Source organism: Giraffa tippelskirchi, chromosome 13 (genome assembly GCF_054371585.1).
Source record: "Giraffa tippelskirchi isolate mGirTip1 chromosome 13, T2T-mGirTip1v1.2.pri, whole genome shotgun sequence".
NCBI classification, from domain to species: Eukaryota; Metazoa; Chordata; class Mammalia; order Artiodactyla; family Giraffidae; genus Giraffa; species Giraffa tippelskirchi.
This window is the reverse complement of record NC_137287.1, coordinates 83199360-83220172: the sequence shown is the minus strand read 5'-3', so window position 1 is coordinate 83220172 and position 20813 is coordinate 83199360. Positions and strand designations below refer to the sequence as shown.

General features: G+C 50.6%; 2 protein-coding genes and 1 non-coding gene across 3 annotated transcripts in view; all 3 read right to left on the bottom strand.

The window, feature by feature from the left end:
• Positions 1 to 6621: 6621 nt before the first annotated feature.
• Positions 6622 to 8184, bottom strand: INSM1 (INSM transcriptional repressor 1). Its single transcript, XM_081554672.1, has one exon. It carries the CDS (start codon positions 8182 to 8184, stop codon positions 6622 to 6624), a length of 1563 nt encoding a protein of 520 aa, XP_081410798.1.
• Positions 8185 to 15469: 7285 nt separating this feature from the next.
• Positions 15470 to 20813, bottom strand: part of CFAP61 (cilia and flagella associated protein 61) — a 252305-nt gene continuing 246961 nt past the window's right edge. Inside the window, exons 27-28 of the mRNA XM_081558711.1 lie at positions 20682 to 20772; positions 15470 to 15923 (exon numbers count right to left, since the gene is read on the bottom strand). Coding sequence (XP_081414837.1) covers positions 15723 to 15923; positions 20682 to 20772 — 292 coding nt within the window. The 3' untranslated portion in view covers positions 15470 to 15722. The remainder of the gene's footprint in view (positions 15924 to 20681; positions 20773 to 20813) is intronic.
• Positions 16515 to 16586, bottom strand: TRNAC-ACA (transfer RNA cysteine (anticodon ACA)). Its single transcript has one exon. It is a non-coding gene; the product is annotated as a tRNA-Cys (tRNA).

The following is a 20813-nucleotide window of genomic DNA, read 5'->3' as shown; positions in this document are numbered from 1 at the left end:
ATTTTTTTTCTTGCGTAGAAAGAGCCTCCTGTGAAGCCTTCCATGCCTGAACACCTCTGCCTCCTATCAGATCCCAAAGACAAGAGCCTCTTGGCTCACTTTGTACATCCTGTCACTGTCAGGGGTGACCGTCACCTGGCAGTGGCGTTTGAGAAGGAACATTGCATCGGGGCTCCGATCCTGGACAACAGAAATGGACCAGCTGTTGCCTTTAAATACAAAGACCTTCTTTGATGAGTGAGGGAGGAGAGGAGTGGATTCGGGCTGATGTTCCCGTAGTACTGTTTCCCTGGAGCGGTGCTCAGTCTACTGGTTCAAGCCAAATGGAGGGAAGACAGAACACCTGGGTTCTGGATGGAGAGAAGGAAGTACAGGTGACTCAGGAAGGCAAACGGTATGAATGAGCTTTTTATAAATGTTAGTGGCACTGCACAGTGTGTGCATGACACAGGTGAAACATTGTCTGTCAATGATCATGCCCTTGCAGACTTCCCTGGTGGTTAAGAATCCACCTTGCAATGCAGGGGAGTTGGGTTGGATCCCTCGTCGGGGAACTAAGATCGCACATACGGAAGAGCAACTAAGCCCATGAACTGCAACTACTGAGCCCTCATGCTCCAGAGCCCTCGTGCCACAACAAAGGATCCCGTGTTCTGCAACTAAGACCCAAGGCAGCCAAATAAATAAATAATCGAGCCCTTGAATGTGCTCTGACTGGCAGTAAACACTCTATATGTATCACTTCAAAATGGAGAATATTCTAAGACCAGCTTGTCCCAGCAGTGTGGGCTTTTGTGACGAGCTAAAGAAAAAGCATCAGTATTGATGCTTTATGTGGAAAAGCCACCAGGAAGACCACACAGTCTAGAAATCTTCAAACAAGACAAATATGAACACGTTTACCCTTACAACCCATCTGCTCACCATACATCTGCCAGAGGAAGCCGGCCTGTGCTCAACATTCCACTCTCCAGATGCAACAGAACAAGTCCACAATAAAAGTGCCTGGTAGACAATGATGACAGCTGGGGTTTCAGAGATGAAGGAATGTGTATTTGGGTCAGTGAAAATATGATAACTGACTTTGAATCAGATGCACAAAAATGTGCCGTGATTCTAAGAAGCGTATCAGGCCTTAATGATGCCCCCAAACTATCTAGGAGTGGTCGACATGGAAGCCGAGGCATGCCTCTAACTCAGCCCTGAGAAATCAGTTCCTCTTCACCAGAAAAGTCCAAAATACCTCCCACTGGGCTCTGCCACTCCAGAGACCCAGTCTAATTTGTCGTAATTTCCCCCACAGTTCCTCCTAACCGTCCAGAGAAACAGGACACGTTTGTCTTCACAAAATCCTCTTGACTGGGAAATTGCCTTGATGACACCAAAGCCTGTAGCTGGCTGTTTGTACAGGACAAGGAGATGCTGATGAATCTGTTTGAAATTAGTTGTTTCCTTAGCAACTTCAGAAGGAGGCAGGAGTTCCCTGTTTCTCCTGGTGAGAGAAAGATGTCCCCCTCCTGGAAATCCTTGGGCAGGTAGGTGCTCTCTTCTTTGGCCCCTTCCTTCTGTGGACTGAAGATATCTGGCCTCGCCAGGGAGCCTTGGTTGACCAAGGTGTGAGCAAATGGGAGGAAGCGCCAGGACTAGGAGCAGGCCTTCAGAGGATGGCCTTATCCTCTGGGTATCTAGTTCTTTCTCCTAGGGTCACCAGGCAGGGACATTCTTGGGAACTCGTGACCAGGCCTCACATCTGAACTGCTCTCTGTGATGCTGACAGGCCTGACAGAGCCAGTCGCCATGTTACAACACTCACGTTACAATGAGTGTTCCAGCCTTTCCCCATGAGTATGAGTCATTTGATGCTACAGGTTGGTCGTAAAATCACACTAAGTTTCTTCACTGGGGCTTCCCAGGTGGCTCTAGTGGTCAAGAACCTGCCTGCTAATGCAGGAGATGCAAGAGATCTGGGTTTGATTCCTGGGTCAAAAAGATCCCCTGAAATAGGAAATGGCACCCCACTCCAGTATTCTTGCCTGGAGAATCTCATGGATAGAGGAACCTGGCGGGCTACAGTCCATGGGGCCACAAAGAGTTGGACACAACTGAGCAAGTTTCTTCACTATGTGAGATATTTATAATTTGAAGATGCATTTGTCTGCTCTCTGTCTCTCCCCAGTGAGATCCTCAGGCTCTTCCTTTCAGGTTATATTGCCACAATATGATTCGGATGTTTGCAGAATTTAGGATCAGAATCCTAAGTGTCTTTGGACCAAGCCCTGGTACACCAAGGTGTACTCCAAGCCCTGGTACACCTTGGGAGTTAAATGGAACCAACGTCCTAGTGAGGTGTTGCTCAGCTCATCCTCTCGCTCTAGAGTGTTCTGCCACCTTTCAGATCTCTCTCTACAACTCGGTTTCCTGATTGGTCTTCTCTAAACCCTGCAACATGGGCTTTTAACAGGCAAACACACAACTTTCCCTGGCCTAGCCACTAAAAGACTGTAATTTAACCTAGCTTGAAACAGGCTACCGGGGTGGTGTGCGCGCATGTGCGCGCGCGCGCACACACACACACACACACACACACACACACACACACACACAGTGTAGGTGACCATCTAAGTGGCCCCATACACTAGGGTTGATTTGCCAGAAAATTTTTCCCATAAGACAAAACATGCTTTCTGCAGAAAGACAGCAAGTTTGGGTCAAAGCCTGCCTACCACAGGCCAGGGGATTCATAACTAGTCCTAAGGTCACAAGACACACACCCCCGCCGGAGATTATCCGCCAGCTCCCCCTAGGGCCCTTACTGGCCTTCACCTTTCAGCCCACGAAGTCCTCCCCAGCATCTCACTGGGTCTCCCAAAGTCCATTCCCTCCAGTTTAGAGATGAGGACACGGGCCTGTTGGATACCCTGGAGCCCAAGCCGCTTCTTGACCTTTCGCATCCACAAGATATTGGGTGGGTGAGGAATTCCTAGGATGTTATAGAGAACTGTCAAAAGGTTCTTCTGCTTCCTGTGTCTCGAAGACGTGGTGGACAGCTGTGGAATGAAGTCCAAGGGGATGGTGGGGTGGCGGGTTGGGAGTAGGGGCTACCCCGGCAAGCCTGCAGCAAAACAATGGTGGTTCACAGAGGACCCCTGGCCAGCCGCCTCTGGGCGCAGGTGCCAGGTGCCAGCCCAACCTGTGGCCCAGGTGCCAGCCCAACCTCGTGCCCCCAGGTGTCTGCAGGGCACCCCACTATATCCCTAAGTGCACTGAGGGTCCCGAGTCCACCCGGCCTCCAGCCTTGTTCTGCTCTGCGCCGTGACGCTGTCATAGGGCGCAGCTGTGGAGCCTCTGGCCTGGCTCCACGCGCTGACAAGTTACCCTGGAGCAGCTGCCTCCGCGAGTGCTACCCAGAGTGAAGCCGGAGGGCCTGTGCATCACCGTCAGGCCATGGCGCTACAGGGGAGGAACAGCGCCCCCAGCGGCGGCCCGCCTCCTAACCGCCAGCCCCCCGCCCGCCTCCCCAGGCTGAATTGTCTTGAGTTCCTTCGCAGCCGGTTTCCACTGGTGGGCGTCCAGGTTGGAGCAGCCTTCCACACAGAGGATGCCCTCCAGATCCTTTGCACACTTATAAGGAAGGTGGGTGCATTTCCACTTGGCATTTTATAATAGGAGCCCTTGGGAACTTATTATCCAGGGAGGAATGAAAAGACAGACAATCTGATTTCCTGCCTGTGGAACATTCTACTAACTCACGTTGCATTACTGTGAAACAAAGTGACCACGGTTTTCTATCTCTCTGCGCTGTTTAGTCAACTTCAGTGTACTCCCTTCAGTATGCGATTTCACAGAATATCTCACAGAGATGAAATTCACTATGTGATTTCCTAGTATATTTCAAGGAGATGAAATTTTGGTTTCCGTTTTAGAAAAGGTTTCCTTGGTCAGCCAAAATGAATTTCCACAAGGGATGAAGGAGCACATTTGCAAACCACCAAATCATATTTTTCTGAAGATGGGCCTTAGGGTTTATGCTTTTATGATTATGGACAAGAAAAGCGAGCCAAACACAGATGCCAAGATGTCATACCTGCAGGCCAACCACCAGGTTTTTAAGGAAAATTTGTATTGGCATGGAACGTACACGGACCCTCAGGATGCTGGGTCTTTTATTGTGAGGTGTAAATTCAGAGGGAACATTTAAAAAATCTCATATTGTTGCTTTGAGGGAGCAATTATCAGGCCACAAATTTGAAGGTTTCTTTGTTTCATTCCAAGTTTTCAGGAGGTTATTAATACAGCTTTGTCCCTGTGCTTTCATGTTGGGGTGCAGAGCTTTGGTCTTCCAGTATTTTCCAAACTGGTAAATAATAAAAAAAAAATAATAATAAAAAGAGGGGCAGTTTGTCCCGAGGCAACTTACCTGTGCTGGCTGCTCCTCCATTGTTCCTGAGTCTGTTTCAAGACCCCCACAAAGAGAGGAGTACTCGATGGTCCTGATAGCTGAGACTTTCAGTAAACCTTTCCCCACAAAAAACTTCAGGCTCAAAATCTGAAAAGCATCTCTTTCGTCACATTTTCCTTCCAAGTTTCTCACGTGTTGCCCTTCCCACCATCATGCCAGCTACACCTTTTGGAAATGCAGTTTCAACTGTATGGATTTCTAAAATCCCTTTGCTGGGCAAAATCTTAGATTTAGTGGGCCACAGGGAATATACAACTGTGATGGTTAGCACAGCTCCATAATCGAGCGTTTCAAAGGTGGAGAAAAACAACTCCAAATATTCACTGGTGAACGTCAGGATTGTTCTTCGAAGAGCTTTGTGACACATAACGGAAAACACTGTAATTACCGTTATTAAATTTAATACCCCAAACAGATGGTGCTCCAGTTTTTTTTTTCCCCCAAAATGGACTGCTCACCGGATTGGAAAATTATTTCTGAGTCCTTACTTTAAACTCAGTTGCTTAACTTCTGGTACACCCAAACAGGAGTTGGTCTGTCCCTTTGGAAGTCTAACCATAAAATCATTCCTACTTTCTCCTGGTTGATACTTAAGGATCAAAAATTACCCATCTTTACTTGAGGAATTACTGTTACACTGAGCCCCAAATTGTCAGGAAATGAGGATCTGCTAAATTAAGGTGGTGTTCTAATATCCCCTTGGTTAAAAGGATAGATTCTTGTGGACATTTATCTAGATTTCTCTGAAAAAGATTAGCACAGCCCCCCTTCTAACTCTACCTTTCAGTACACACCTAAGGGCCCCTAAAAAGCCTCTGGCTCCAGTCTGTTTTGAGCCTACACCCCTGAACTGCCAGAAGGGCAGAATTCAGCAGCTCAGGTTCAGCTCTAAAAATCCACCATTCCAGTGATGGTAGTGGGATTTTTTTTTTCTTAATAAACAACCGGCATACATTGAAGAAATCATTGGAAGCTCTGTTTTAAATCCTTGTTGAAGCCACATGATGCAGAAATAAGTCCACCTTACTTTGACTTTGAAAATATTTTATTTGAATAGTAAATAGTTATACAGTTGAAACAGTTCTATTGAAGCTTTCTATAAATAGCTAACAATTAAGAAAATAATGTATGTAGAAAAGAGATTGCATTTAAAAGTAAGAGCTGTCAGTTGTACGAGGGCCCCAGGGGGGAGGGGCTCCAAGCAGAATAAAATGGTAGGTTGTCTGTAATTCACTCAGATAGGTATAAAAGTTAAAACTTTTAACAGATCCCTTTAGAAAAAGGCTCTCTTCTAAAATGCACAGTGAAATGTCAAGAGTGGCAGGGGGAGGGGGGAAGCGCACCAAAAAATATGCAATCAAATAATATCATAATCTTCATAATTAATATAAATAAATAAAGAATAAATAACAATTACTCATAAATCAACATATACATTTAGAGGGAACTCATATAGTCCTACCTCAACAAAGATGATCAAACTGAAAAGACTTATGTGAAATACTGAGGCAGTTTCTACAGCATCTTCTGAAAATTCCCATCCCCCCCCAAAAAACAATCCCAAACAGACAACGTTCAAGGCATTTGTGGCTAGACTAAAGAAAACTCTTTTTTTTTTAAGCAATTTGATTTGTTCACATACAAAAAGGTAAAGCCAGACTCCAGCAGTTCACAAGCCATAATAAAGCTAATCATGTAGGGAGTTCAATTTACAGCCTGTGAAATATAAAGGCATTTATTCCTCAAGATTCACCCAAAACAACCCGTAGGCTACATACATAGAGAGCAGAGATTGGTAGGCGAGAGCAAACCGCATTTCTAGACCATGAACACAGCGAACACTAGCAAGAAAAACATCTCCCCTCCAAGGGGAGGCTTCCAACCACGAGACAAACGTACAGCTTTTCTCCCTTGTACAAAAAGAGATTGGCTCCTGTTGCGCCATGGTAGGGGAGAAGGGGACACAACGCAAAGTTGGGGGGGGTGTCCAAAAGGAGTCACAACGAGAGGATGGGGTTACCGTCACGCCACACCGAGAGAAGCGGAGACCACACTGTCACAGGGGGCTGGCGTCCCCGGCACGGGCGCGGGGTCGGAGCGCGCTCTCTCCGTGGGTCTCCAAGCGAAGGCACGGATCGGGGGGCCGGAGTGGAGGGCGCGCTCTAGCAGGCCGGACGCACGGGCACCTGCAGGAGGATCACCTGTCTGTTCTCGGACGGGTGGCACTTGTTGATGTGCCTCGTGAGGCCGGGCGAGCTGTAGAAGGTGGCCGGGCAGTACTTGCAGGGGAACACCTGGGCGGCGTGCAGCAGGCGCAGGTGGCGCTCCTGGGCGCCCTTGCTGGGGAACGTCTCCCCGCACACCGGGCACAGTTGGCACTCGGAGGACGCACTCAGGCCCAGCACGCCGGCCGCCTCGCCGTCGCCGGCCGCCTCCTGGGGCACCTTCTCGTCGGGCCCGGGGTACAAGGCCAGTAGGTCCTCGGCCGGGGGCGCCGGCGGCGGCGCGCCCTTGGCCTGCAGTGCCTGGTGGTGCGCCAGCAGGTGCTTACGCAGGTAGGCCTGGCGGCGGAACTTCTTGGCGCAGTGGTGGCACTCGTAGAGCCCGTCCTCGGAGCCCGATTCGGACACGCCGCCCGGGCTTGGCGTGTCGCGGTCGCTGCTACCGCCGCCCGTCGCCTCCCGCGCCTCAGCCCGGGCAGGGGTTTCGGGCTCGCACGCGCGGGTGGCGGGGGGCGCAGGCCGCGGTTTGTGCCAGCGGCGATGCGAGGCCAGGTTGGCCGGGCAGCTGAAGACCTTGGCGCACTCGGGGCAGCGGTACTCCACGCGCACGATGCGCGAGCACTTGTGCTGCGCGAGCGCGAAGGGGTCGGCGTACTCCTCTTTGCAGAGCTGGCAGATGAACTCGCCCAGCGGCCGCGCTGCACCCCCGGCGCGGCCTCGCGGCGCCTCCACCGGACCCTCCTTTATCTTGAGCCCCAGCACGGGCGACGTGGTCACCTCGTCCTCGAAGTGCAGCTTGCGGATGGCTTTGGGCTTCTTGGAACCCGAGGCCTTGGCTGCCTTGGCGGGCGGCTCTGCGGCGGCGGCGGCGGCGGCGGCCGCGGCGGCGGGGGGAGAAGGCCGCTTGCCCGGGGGCCGCAAGGCGGCGGCGGGGGGCAGTGGGGGACCAGGCCCCGGGCCGCGGGCCGCCTCGGCCCCTGCCGAGAAAGCCGTGCCCATCTTGAGCTCGGCGGGCGCGAAAAGCAGCGGGTCGCCACTGCAGGTGCCACCGCCTCCGGCGCCGTTGGCCCCGCCACCGCCGCCGCCCACGAGCAGCGCGGCTGGCGTGGGGAAGGACTCGGCCGAGACGGGAGAGCCGAGGTTGAAGCTGCGCTCGAAGTATTTGTGCTTCTCGTGCTCGCGGCTCACGGGCCGCGTGGGGCTGTAGAGCGGCGCCGGGTGCGCGGCCTCGGGGTTGCCGAAGTGCGCGGCCCGCAGCCCTGGCGGGGGTGGCGGCGGGCCAGGCGCACAGGCGAGCGCGGCGGCGAGCGCCGCATGGGCGCGCTCGGTCGGCGGCGGCGGCTGCAGCGGGCCCGGCCCCGGGCCGGGCGCCGGGGGCGAGGCGCGGGCGCCCCCGCAGCCCGGCGAGAGCAGCAGCGCGCGATCGCCGTCCTCGCCGCCGCGGATCCGGTAGGATACCGGCGTGGACTTCTTGCTGCGCTTCACCAGGAAGCCGCGGGGCATGTTGGCGCGGCGCGAGGGTGAGGGCGAGGGGCTGGCTCGGTCCCACCTCCGCGCTCGGCCCCGGCGGCCCTCAGTGTCCCCGGCGCATGGCCCGGGCACGGCGGCGGCGGCGAGACTCGCGTGGCGCCGGCGGCAGCTCGGCCCGCCTCTGCGCTCTGCACGCGCGTCCCTGTCCCCGGGCCCGGGAGCCGCTCCCTTTTAACTGGGGGAGGGGGCCATTGTTCTCGCCTCCCGCTTCCCCCGGAGCCAATCAGCGCGCCCGCAGCTCCTCCACCCGGTTGGGTGGGAGGGCGACGCGGCGGCCAAAAGGGGCCCGGGACTCGGGGGTCGCCCGGTAGGTGCGGCAGATGTACCTGAGGGCTCGAGGCCCCCGCACGAGCCTCTCGGCCGCCCCGCCCGGCGCCGCCGCCCCGCCCGGCCCCGGCACACGCCCGGCTCCGCCTCCCTTCACGGTCTGCTGCTCCTCTATGCGGAGGCGCACGTGCCTGGGCTTTGTGTCTCTCCTTCGGGGGGCTCGGAGCCGCCAAATGGGCCCGTCCATCAGCACGACAATGCTCGTCCCCCCCGCCCCCGCGCGGGGATTACCCGCGGGTCGCGAGCAAAATAGCAACAAAGGAGAAGAATGGCCCCAAATATGTCAGGAGGGTTCAATCTGCGAGCGGGAGCGGAGGGGGAAGTTGTGCGCGCTGATTGGTAGGGGCGGCGGTGGGCAGGGGCAGGGGAGATCCGAGCGCCGCTGCTGGGGCGGGGAAGGGGTGGGGGGAGGCGCTGGAACTCCTCCTGGTATTGGAAAATAATCGGGAATCGAAAATAGCTGCCAAGGAGGAGTCGCCCAGAGCTCCGCCCGGGCCTGGGACTGATGGGCCGCGGGGACCCAGGATCTAAGCGGAAACGGGACTTTGGAGTTTCAAGTTTGGGTGGAGGGTCTGGCCTGCTAGCTGCAGCCGAGGGCGATGTCCGCAGCCGCCGCGCGCCCGAGGGCCTCAGGAAGGTTTCTCTCGAGTTTGAGAAACAGTTGGCACTGCACTTCTTTAATCGCCTGCAGACACAGCGCTGGATGGGCGAAGGAGCAGGCTGGGTTCCAAAAAAACCTTGAATTTCTGAACTTTGTTGTTGTTGTTTAAGTTCCCGGAGGCTCCGGGATTGGCATCGTTGGAACGGTGCTGTCCAGGCCACTCGGAACCTCGCGTCGCCCAGGGCTGGGCCTATTCGAGTGGCATTGGCCGAAGCCCGAAACGCGAGGCCAGCCCCGTGCGCCCTAGTGAAGTTGGTTTCCGCTTTTCTTGCGCGGCCTCATGCATTTTCATTCGGAGCGGGCATTTTGTCTGCTGGTTGACATCAGATGCTAAATCAAGGGCTCCAATCAAGGCGCAGCGGAATAAAGGGGCCGCCTGTCTGGGCGCGGGGCCCCCCGGAGCCGTGCCCCCTTCACCTTTGTGAAGGAAATTAACCTCCCGCTATTGAGCGCCGGTCTCGGCCAATCTGGACTCAAAAGAGGCGCGTGCTGCCGGCCGGGGGGGAGAGGGGGGCAATCTGTCCTCTGAGGCAGGCTGTGGCCTCGGAGACGACGGACTGCTTCCCCCCCCGCCCCCCACCCTTCCAACCGCGCCACCAGGAAAAAACAACAGTGAAAATCCACCCCCACCCCCACCACGCCGTTTGGACCTAGACCGGGCCCTTTTCCTCCAAGCTCTCCCCAGCCCCAGCCCTAGCCCCAGCCCCAAGGAAACACAAAAGCAGAATCTCCGGGAGTGGAGGAGGCAGAACCCCAAGAGTGGGTAGTGGCCCTGATCGCCCATCACTAGGGAACAAATTGCCAAGCCACATAAAATGTCATATGTTGTGAAGAAAATGTCACTTTATTGAAAGAAAAGGAAATGGGCACTTTTCTACACTCAGATTTTGCTGAATTTTGCTTACGTTTGATTCCACTGAAGGTATTTAATTGTTTTGGATTTTCCCTCTGAAAATACCCTGGCGTGGAAATGAGAGATTTTTTTTCTTTGAGTCTACATGAGTAATAAGTTGTAATGGGGACAGATGTTAGAGTTAGTTAATCAAGGAGTTAATCAAGTTGATTAATCAAGGGGAAAATATTTGGTGATTTTGTTTGTGATTTTAAAAAAACCTTATACACTGAAAATAGAATATAATGCAATATAATTTGAAAACTCTCACCCTCCTTTTAAAAAATGCTAACTACGATGAAAGTAGTTCTGAAAAAAGTTAGAAATTCTAAAATGAGTTTATTTAAAATATATGTGTTTCAGTCTAAAAGTAACTGATGTTATTTCTTTGCTCTTTTGAGTGCTGATTAATACTGCTGATGAAATTAGAAGTGGGAAAGGGATTCCGGGACAGCTCTGGCCAATTTTATTTTCTAATCACGAATCCCATCTGGATTGTCCAATAATAGGACGGGGGCCCTGCCCGCCGGCATCCCCTACTGATGGCGGGGTATTTGGTCTTGCATGTGTAACACTCTTTTCATTCAACAGATAACAGGGAGAGTTAGTCACCTTGCGAATCCTTTAAAAAATAACAACACCCATAATTGTGAAGAGGGCGGGGGTGTGCGTGTGTGCAAAAACAAAACAAAACCCCTGTCTGAATGCAGCGAATTCAACAGGGCTCTGAATTAAGCTAAGAGAATCTATTGAACACTATTGAAATACTGAGATTCAATGGATCCATTTCTTTTTCTTTATCTGTGGTTTCTAGTCTTGCCAGAGAAAATGAAATCTGCTTTCAGACAGGTATAGTCAAAACAAATGTAACTTGAAAGGTCCGAGTATTAGAAACTAATTTCACAACCCAGGGCTGGGAAAGAACTAGGTTTCGCTCACGGCACACACCAGCACCGTCCAAGGACGTGCACCTCGCACCCGGTCTTGGGTTTCCATTCTCTTCTAAGTGATTTTATTTCTCAGAATCTGCGCGCCCGCGGGCAGGTGGCCAGTGAGACGTTTGCCTTCCTTTTGGAAGAGGAAAGCGCCATCACGCTGCGCTGAGGCGGCGGCCCTCTGCGCACTGCGATTCCAGATAGGGGCCGCGTGGAGCTGAGTTGGGGACCCACTGAGCGCTGACCTGCCCCTTCCAGGGGAGTTCCACGGGGGAAGGCGAGAAGAGGGATCCCAGGCAGGGTACTGTCCTTCCTAAGCCCCAAGCGACTCCCTTCCTGTGGGGTCCTGGCCAGTGCTGAGGAAAAACCCGGAGGCCTCTTCGCCTCTCTCCTTGAGTGGGTGAGTGCTTCCTCTGACCGCTGCAGAGCTGGAGGCCACGGCTGCTCCAACTCTCCTGTACTGGAGCCCTAGGTTGCCGTCGGGGAAGGCGCTGGGGTTCACTGTGACCAGGAGTTAGCCCCAGGGAGTTGCTAGAAGCCCAAAGCTTGGAGCCAAGCGCTAAAGCGGGGAATTTCGGCCCAGGAATTGCCCCTTGGGATGTTCCTGGGTTCATGCAGCCCCTAAAAGCCCAGAAAGGAAGTCTCTCTCCGGGGTGTGTTTGGAGACGCCCCGGAGGCGCGAGAGGGAAGCGATCAGCGCCCCCAGCGCCATCGCGGGTCGGCTGCGGACACCTCTGCCGGATTCGCAGAGGCCCTCCCGGTCCGCGAGCCACAGCCCGACCTGGATCGCGCGTTCCCGCTGCAGAGCCAGCCGTCAAGTCCCAGAGGGACCCGCGCACCCCCGTGCGCCGCGCTCGCCGGCCCGAGCCGGAGACTCTTTGTATTTGCAGGAATGAGGGGCAGGCGTGTTGGGCCCCCGGGGCACGCGAGAGCCACGCGCAGCCCGCCGCCGCCCTGCCCAGCCTGCTCCGGCCTCCGGGCACCTTCCGGGGGGCCCCCCGCCCGCCGGCCGTCGCCTTTGTTCGGCACATTAGCATAAAGCTGCCACGGATCTCCCGTTTAAATAATTCCACACAAAAGGAGAGCGCTTGAAAGAGGGCGGACAAGGGCGAAGCCGCGAGGCTGCGCCGTCCGCCGGGCGCGGGGAGGGACCGCGCTCCGGCAGTTCCCTCCCCTCGAGTTTCAAGTGCCCCCGGCAATCTGCCGCGCGCCCATTATTCGCCCGGGGCCCACGGGGTGGTGGTCGGCCGCCCCTTTCATCCTGCCGAGTGTACCGTCGGGCTGCCGCACGCTCCCTTGAAGTGCCCTCGGGGGCTGTTTGTTTTCGCCTCGAGTGGGACTGTCGCGGCCCAGGGGGAGGGGGACGGCGGGCCGGACGGGCCCCGGGCCGGGCGACTTGGAAGGGTGATGGTACCCAAGGCGGGCGTAGCGACGCCCAGAAGTGTGGGAAAGTCAGACGCAGAAGACGAGGCCAGGGAGAGCTGGGAGGGCACCGAGCGTGGGGCGCGCAGGGCCGGCTCCCCCCACCCTCCCCGGTGAGGGGCCGCCCGGCTCCCCTGTCTCGGACAAGGCGGCGACAAAGCTCCAGCAAAACCGACCAGAAAGGCCCTGGCGACTCCGACAGTCCCCTGTCCTCGCCCGCCCCAGGGGACGGACGGAGGGACAGCCAGGCGCCTGGGGGCCGCAGGGGCGCGCCGTCCGTCTGGGCCTCGGGGCCCCTGTCCCTGCTGCGGCTCTTGGGTTGGGGGTCCGTGTTCCTCCTCTGCCCTCCTCGGGCCTCCTCCTTGCTCCCGCCTCCTTCCCTGCCGCCCCCTTCTCTTTCTCCCCAGCCCCTCTCTGCCCACCCTGTCCCACCTCGTCCCACCTCTCCTCTCTTCGCATCTTTCACTCCCCCCGTCTCTCTGCTCCGCGGAGTCTCGCCCACCTCTGACCCTCTCCCCCTCAGACAGTCCCTCTCCTTCCTCTTCCTGGTCTCCCTCCCGGCCTCCCCTCCCCTTTCTCTTCGTCCACCCTTCTCTTCGGTGCCCCCCTCTCTCCCCCTCCTTTCCTCTCCTCCCGCTCCTCACCCCCTCTGGCTCTCCACCTCCCACCCCTCCCCGCAGGCCAACGTGTGTTATTTTATTTGTCTAGAGAGAGCCTATTTGTTCAGTGATGTGTGGCCTCCTGGCCGCCTGCTTTTAATGGGGGACGCGGAGGCTGGTTTCTGCTAGTATTAGCATACAGCTGCCGCTCCGCCCGGCCCGGCGCGCACTGTATCCCAGCCTTATCATCACCTCTTCTCTCAACCAGAAAACAATCAACAGCTCCTCCTCGCACACGGCGACTTTCGAGGCCCTCGCCCTGCTCCTTGGCTAACACTCAGCCGGTGCACCCGTGCTGGCGCGCGTGCACACACGCACACACACACACCCTTCTTCTGAGGATAAATATTGATTGCCTGGCTTCACATTTTCTCCTCTGTACAAGGTTCCCTTTCCTCTCCCACATCATCTTCTATTTTTCTCTCTCCTTCTTGGGATATTTGGGTAGTATCTCAGGAGCCACTTTGGGGAAGGAGGTGAACCCGAGCTAGTAGAAACCGACAGGTATCAGGAAATTATTAATGGCATCGTGAGGCATGGTTGTGATATGGGGAGAATACAACGTAGGAAACGTAACTTTGGTGTTTTCTTGTCCATATTCTTTGTCCAAAACTAGAATTACAAGATTGGGTAGGTTTAGAGCTCAAGACTCCCCGCTGAGCAGCACAATCTGAACCTTATGGGGACTTCTCAGATTCAGTCTCTATGGAAGCTCTGCCAGGGTTAGATTTAGATTTAGAGAATTCTAAAGATTTAGAGAAGTCCAAATACTTGGTGTTTCTGAAACCCTTTCTTTTGCCAGGATTTATCGTCATTGAAGAATAAATATCTTTATTCTTCTGAAATCCTTATGACAGTCAGTTTCACGTTATGATCAACAAGTCTTGGGTTCATCTCCTATTCTTAAACAAGCTGTTCCTTAGTCATAAAATGCTTGTCTGCACACATATGCTAAAATTCCTACCTCGATTCAGGAAATTACTCTCTGAATATAGGTCAGTGATTAGTAATTTCATCCCATACACTTTGTAGACTAAGTTATATTATAGATATTTTCAAACCTGCCATGATACTCATGGGGGCCCAAGATTACTTTTTAAAAGGCAGCAGAGAAAAACTTAACCATAAAATTTATGCATGGTTTGACATTAAGGTTGGCACTGTCGTATAGGGTCACTTTTATGTGACTAGAAGCTTTTTAACGGTAGTACTTGGTCACAGAAATCATCACTAGTTATCCCCTGTTGTTCTGTTCATCTACACCCAAGGTCCCAGGGCCTGTCACAGAAACCCACTCCATTTGCTGATGAATTTGAACCAGGGCCTCTCAGAGGAAGGAGAAGGGGGGAAAGAGACAGTTTCTTGAGCTAACTCATTCACAGGTCCTGAAACATGGTTCCATGTGTGTTGGGCTTGCAGTTTGAAGAGGGGACTAGTATTGACTGTTCCCCATATGAATGGCACAGTTTATACCATATGGTGGGCTCTGGGCCCTCCCTCTGAACAACCCCTGTGCTTGTATAAAACATATCTGTGCAGGAATTAATGGAGTTTGTTGCTTGCTTTTGCCTGCTTTAGAAAAATCAGAGTCTGGTGTTCCAGAACCATTTTATTTTTTGAGAGGTATTAGTTTGTCAATGGGGGATAATTCTGTAATGCCAACTATGACTTACCCTCCAAGTAGCTGTGTAGCCATTACAATTGCTCCAACTTCTGCTAAATGTTAACATACATACAAAAAAAAAATGAAAACTGAAAGCCAGTTTTAACCTCTGCTGGTCAAAAATTCAAACACAAATGATGTCACACTATCTGCTTTAAAAGATATCCAAATAAACGAAATCAGTCTTACCTGTTGTTCCTGAATCCATGTGTTTTCTGGAAGGCATTTAATGTGCTTTATTTACCAGAAAGCAGGCTACTGACCCACATTGCGGGTGAGGGGTACCAGAGGGCCCCAGTGCCAAGCAACAGTACCGACAGTCAAAAGAAATGACCCAGATTAACTTCCCACTACCCTTTTCTAATCTAAAACGTGCGTGTGAATCTGGGTTGATCTGCCAGTTTTGTCGGTGCATTTATGCGCCTAATCTGAAACAGGAAGTAGAAATGTAATATACAGGCCGTGAGAACAGGCCCCTTGTTTCAAAACTCCCTGTAAGCTTGTCTATGCAACCAGTCCTGATGTTGGATTATAGAGATAATTTCGCCGCGTCTGTATTCCTAATTTTCCGTCCTGGGTATAGGATTTTCTATCACCCACGTGACCAGGTAAACACGTAAAGGACTAACAGCACGGGCGGCAGGGCTTTTCAGGAAATCAAACAGAATCATGCCCAAGGTTTTGAAAAAACAAAACAAGTTTTGCACACTAACGGTCTAATTTTATTACTAAACTGGGTTATTCTGGCCAGGAACAAGCCTGGTGTGGGTAAAGCCTCTCGGTGCCCCAGAGAGCCCGCCGTGCGCCACCTACTGGGACGATAGGAAACTACAGGCATCTGGTGGCCGCAGAAGAGGACGGTGGCCGGCGGTCCAGCCAGGTTTCCTGCTTCTATGGAGCACTTCCCGGAAGGACACGCGTGGAAACGATCACGTGGAGGCGGTGGCCGCAGCTAAATGATGCCCGGCCACGCGTACATGGGCAGGTGGTAATGATTGTAGTGCAGGTAGTCAAGGATGCTCTTCTCCACCAGAGGCCTGTAGATCGTTTCCTGGAAAACTCTTTTGAGGTAATTCCTGGGCTTCTCTGGCAGGTTGATTTCCTCATCTTCGATCTGACGGGCTAACTCTTCCATAGAAGGAAGGTTTTCGTCCTGAAAAATAGAGTGAGACGGCAGATACTGATATTACTTGGGCTGAGTGCCACAATATTGGGGGGTTTTTTTCTAGGTAAAAAAAAAAAATTAAACTGTGGCAAAACACACATAGCATAAAATTTACCACTTCATTTTTAAGTGTCTGACTCAGAGGTGAAAAGGACCTTCATGTCGTCATGTAGCCATCAGCACCATCCATCTCGGCACGTTGGTGTGTGCATGTGAAGTGGCTTCAGTCGTGTCTGACTCTGTGTGACCCCATGGACTGAAGCCCTCCAGTCTCCTCTGTCCATGGGATTCTCCAGGCAAGAATACTGGAGTGGGTTGCCATGCCCTTCTCCAGGGGATCTTCTTGAGTGAGGGATCGAACCAGAGTCTCCTATAGCTCCTGCACTGGCAAGCGGGTTTTTTTTTTTTTTTTACCACTAGCGCCACCTTGGGAAACCCTGAAGTGAAGTGAAGTGAAGTCGCTCAGTCGTGTCCGACTCTTTGCGACCCCATGGACTGTAGCCTACCACGCTCCTCCATCCATGGGATTTTCCAGGCAAGAGTACTGGAGTGGGTTGCCATTTCCTTCTCCAGAGGATCTTCCCAACCCAGGGATCGAACCTGGGTCTCCCGCATTGTAGGCAGATGCTTTACCATCTGAGCCACCAGGGAAGTCCATTAGAATAATCAAATTAGCTCTAGTTTACCAGAGTGGGTAGCCATTCCCTTCTCATTCTCCCAAATTGTCATTACTAACCATTTACTGCCCATCCCAAGGTCTTTTGTTGAGGCATGCAAACTCTTAGTTGCAGCATGTGGGATCTAGATCCCTGACCAGGGATCAAACCCAGGCCCCCTATATTGTGAACGTGGAGTCTTAGCCAGTGGACCACCAAGGAAGTCCCCACCCTTCTGCTTTCTCTATGATTTGACTTTAGGCATCTCATGTAAATGGAATCAAACACTAGTTCTCTTTTTGTGACTGGCTTAGTTCGCATACCGTAATGTCTTAAGAGTTCAGCAAGCATAGTAATTTTAAGCTCTTAATTTTCAGATAAAAATGATCTGTAGATTAGGCTTGTTTTAAAAATAAGAAAGGTGGTGATTAAACATTTTTAGTTGTAAACTCCTAGATGGTTTACTTTACTTGGTTATAGTCCCCAAGCAATGGGATTTTTAAAACCTATACTAAATTCTTAGTAAAGGCACAAATTTCATTGCTATCTTTACAGGTGTGGGGCTCAGAGAGAATAAAGTTATTTGCAGTTGAGAATCACACACTGTGCATATTTATAACATAGTAGAGATTTTTCCAACATTTTATTATAAAAGGATTCAGACATAGAGACAAGTTGACAGAGTGATGCACTTGGCACTTGGATACATACTATCTGGTTTCTATGGTTACCATACTTGCTTCATCACCTATCTGCCCATCTATAGGAAGATTGTTGAATAAAGCACTTCATTCATAAAATAAAAATAACTTTAAAAGGGACTTCTCTGGCAATCCAGTGGTTAAGACTCAGGGCTTCCAATGCAGGGGGCATGGGTTCAATCCCTGATGGGGGAACTAAGCTCCCACATACTGTGTGCACAGTAAAGCCAAAAAAAAAAAAAAAAAAGCACTTCACTGAGATTTGAGCTGTGTGCTTTCTGAACACTCCAGTAATTGAAAATTATCCTAAAAGAAGATGGACTTTGATGATGTATTTCCAATAATTCTTTTTTATTTTTAACAGCAAAAAAAAAAAAGTGGATAACTTGCAGAGTTCTGCTGGATCATTAACTTATTAATAGTAAGAACTTATAGGTAGAAAAATAGATTCAAACTATATGGAGACATACAGTAATTATCACTTAGTTATAAAAGTGAGACACTGCCAGGTGTGGGGATTATACACATATCACTTGGAAGAACCATCTGTGGGAGGCCAGGACCCCAAATCAGATCAACAAAGATGGGAGAGAGAAAGAATGGCAAGTGATGCCCAGAAGTAAATATTAGAGGTGTCAAGACATTTGAGTGCCCGAGCACGTAGAGCTGAGGTTGGCTCTTTCTTCCTTAATTTTCCAGATAGATTGTATCAAATATAACAAATATACAAAAAATAGAGGAGACTTGGGGCTCATGTTGTAGGACACTGTTCTAACTTTGGGGTGAAAAAGTGAAGTCAAGTGAAAGTTGCTCAGTCGTGTCTGACTCTTTGAGACCCCATGGACTATATAGTCCATGGAATTCTCCAGGCCAGAATACTGGAGTGGGTAGCCTTTCCCTTCTCCAGGGCATCTTCCCAACCCAGGTATCGAACCAGTGTCTCCTTGCAATGCAGGCAGATTCTTTACCAGCTGAGCCACCAGGGAAGCCCAAGAATACTGGAGTGGGTAGCCTATTCCTTCTCCAGCAGATCTTCCCAACCCAGGAATCGAACCAGGGAGATTGCAGGTGGATTCTTTACCAGCTGAGCCACCAGGGAAGCCCAACATTGGGATAATGGTGTAAAGTCACAAAATGGAACTCTCAAATTTATGGAAGACAAATACTGCTCACATTGTAAATTCATTTTTTGTGCATTTGCCTTTCCTGTGTGCCCTTTCTCAGGGTGACTACCTACCTGCCCCCAACATGTTCATCTGTGAGCAGCTCACCTCACAGTGCCACCCCCTCCAGACAACACATGACCTCTTGTGTCTGGCTCCTTTCAGTTAACTCAGTGTTTTGAGGTTTATTCACTTTCTAGAATGTATCAGCACTTCATTTCTTTTATGGCAGAGTACGTTCCGTCGTGTGGAGAGACCAAGTTTGTTTATCCACAGGTCCCGTGATGGACATATGGGTTCTTTCTTCCATCTTGTAATTCTGAATAGTGATGCCTTGAACACTCATATACAAGTATTCGTTTGAATACTGATTTTCAGTTCTTTGGGGGTATATACCTAGGAGTGCAATGGCTAGGTCATATAGTAATTCTGTTTATAAGTTTTTAGGAGCTATCAAACCGTTTTTTCATAGCAATTGCATAATATTTTTACATTCCCACTAGCAATGTGTGAGAGTTTCAATTTTTCCACATCCTTGCCAACACTCATTATTTCCTTTTTTTTTTTAAACTGTAGCCATCCTAGTAGGTGTAAAGTGATATCTCATTGTGGCCCTGGTTTTTGCATTTCCCTAATGATTAACGATGTTAACATCTTTTCATGTAAATGGGTTTACTTTGGCTCTTAATTTTACTCCATTGATCTCTATGTCTATTCTTATATAAGTACCATACTGTCTTGGTTACCACTGATTTGTATTAAGTTTTGAAATTGCAAAGTGTGTCCGTCAACTTTTTAAAAGTTTCTCAAATTGTTTTAATAATTTGGAGTCTTTTGCATTTCCATATGAACTTTAGGATTGGCTTTTCCACTTTTTAAAAAAAATAATGGGGATTTTTATAGGCCTGTACAGAATCTGTAGGTTGCTTTGCATAGTAGTCCTATCTTAACAATTTTTTTAAACCTTTAAACTTGGCACTTTGGTGTTTAAAATGTTTACTTTATATTGGAGTATAGTTGATTTACAATGTTGTGTTAGTTTCAAGTGTACAGCAAAGTGAATCAGTTTGATATATATATATATTCTTTTTCAGATTCTTTCCTCATTTCAGTTTTTGTTGTTTAGTCGCTAAGTCATGTCCGACTCTTTTGCGACCCCATGGACTGTTGCCCACCAGGCTCCTCTGTCCATGGGATTTTCCAGGCAAGAATACTGGAGTGGGTTGCCATTTCCTTCTCCAGGGAGAGTCTTCCAGACCCAGGGATAGAACTACTGTCTCCTGCATTGGCAGCCTACACCCTGGGGACCCACGAGGAGGTGACACAGAGACACAGCACCTACTCATTTAGACAGTCAGACCACTCAGCCAAGCCCCAGCCCTCGTCTGAGTAAACCAACAAAGCATCTAGAATGGATACTTGACCGAATTTGTAAATTCCCCACAACTCTGGTAAGGACTACCGGTGTTGAAAAAAAAATTAAGTTTCATAAATATTTTACTATTTACATGACAGAGTCAAATTTCTTGCCAAGTACAGACTCTTATGCAAGACTCAAGTCAGTGTGCAGCCTCACTTTCAGTTAATCCTGAATTGCTTGGAGAAAGAAGTTTCAGTTTTAAAAGGAGCGTGTTTAGGGACTTCCTTGACTCTCCAGTGGTTAAGATTCTCTGCTTCCACTGCAAAGCCCATGTGTTTGATCCTTGGTCAGGGAACTAAGATCCCATATGCCACACAACATGGCCAAAGTGAATTTTAAAAAAAGACATCAACATTTGCAAAAAACTAAGTAAGTAAATAAAAAATAAGAGGAGTATGTCTGGACACCTGTTGACTTCCCTTGACACCTTTAGAACATGTGCACACAAATGGTTAACAGTCAACTGGCAGATGTGGACAGAAACCATATGAATGTAGACTTCATGCTCGAGGGCCAGGAGGTACAGCCTACTACCTGCTTTCAGCCCTCACTGTCAGCTGATAATGAAAGTACAGGTACTTGTAAAAGAGGAAAAGAAATCTGCCTCGCATAAGAGATTTGAATAACCCACTTGCCCTGAAATATCACCATCTATGTTTACCGATTTCATAGTTTGTTTAAGTGAAGGACAGTTGGTTTTCAAAGTGAAACCATAAAGTGAGAATGTAGGGAAAAGTCTAAATGATCAACAGCTTGTAACTCCTAATTTTCAAGGAATAACTCACATATCCATTAATCACGCTTACCTCCTTGGAGGATAAGATTTGGTGTAACGCTTTCCGGAGATCAATAAAACGATCATGAAAGAGGGCCATGCACCACGGCTCCGTGAAGTAGCTGGCGAAGGAAGAAAAAGGTTCAGTTAGTTGGAAACCCTC

Coding starts and splice junctions, on each gene's coding strand:
- INSM1 (XM_081554672.1), bottom strand. CDS start 8,184: ATGCCCCGCGGCTTCCTGGTGAAGCGCAGCAAGAAGTCCACGCCGGTA.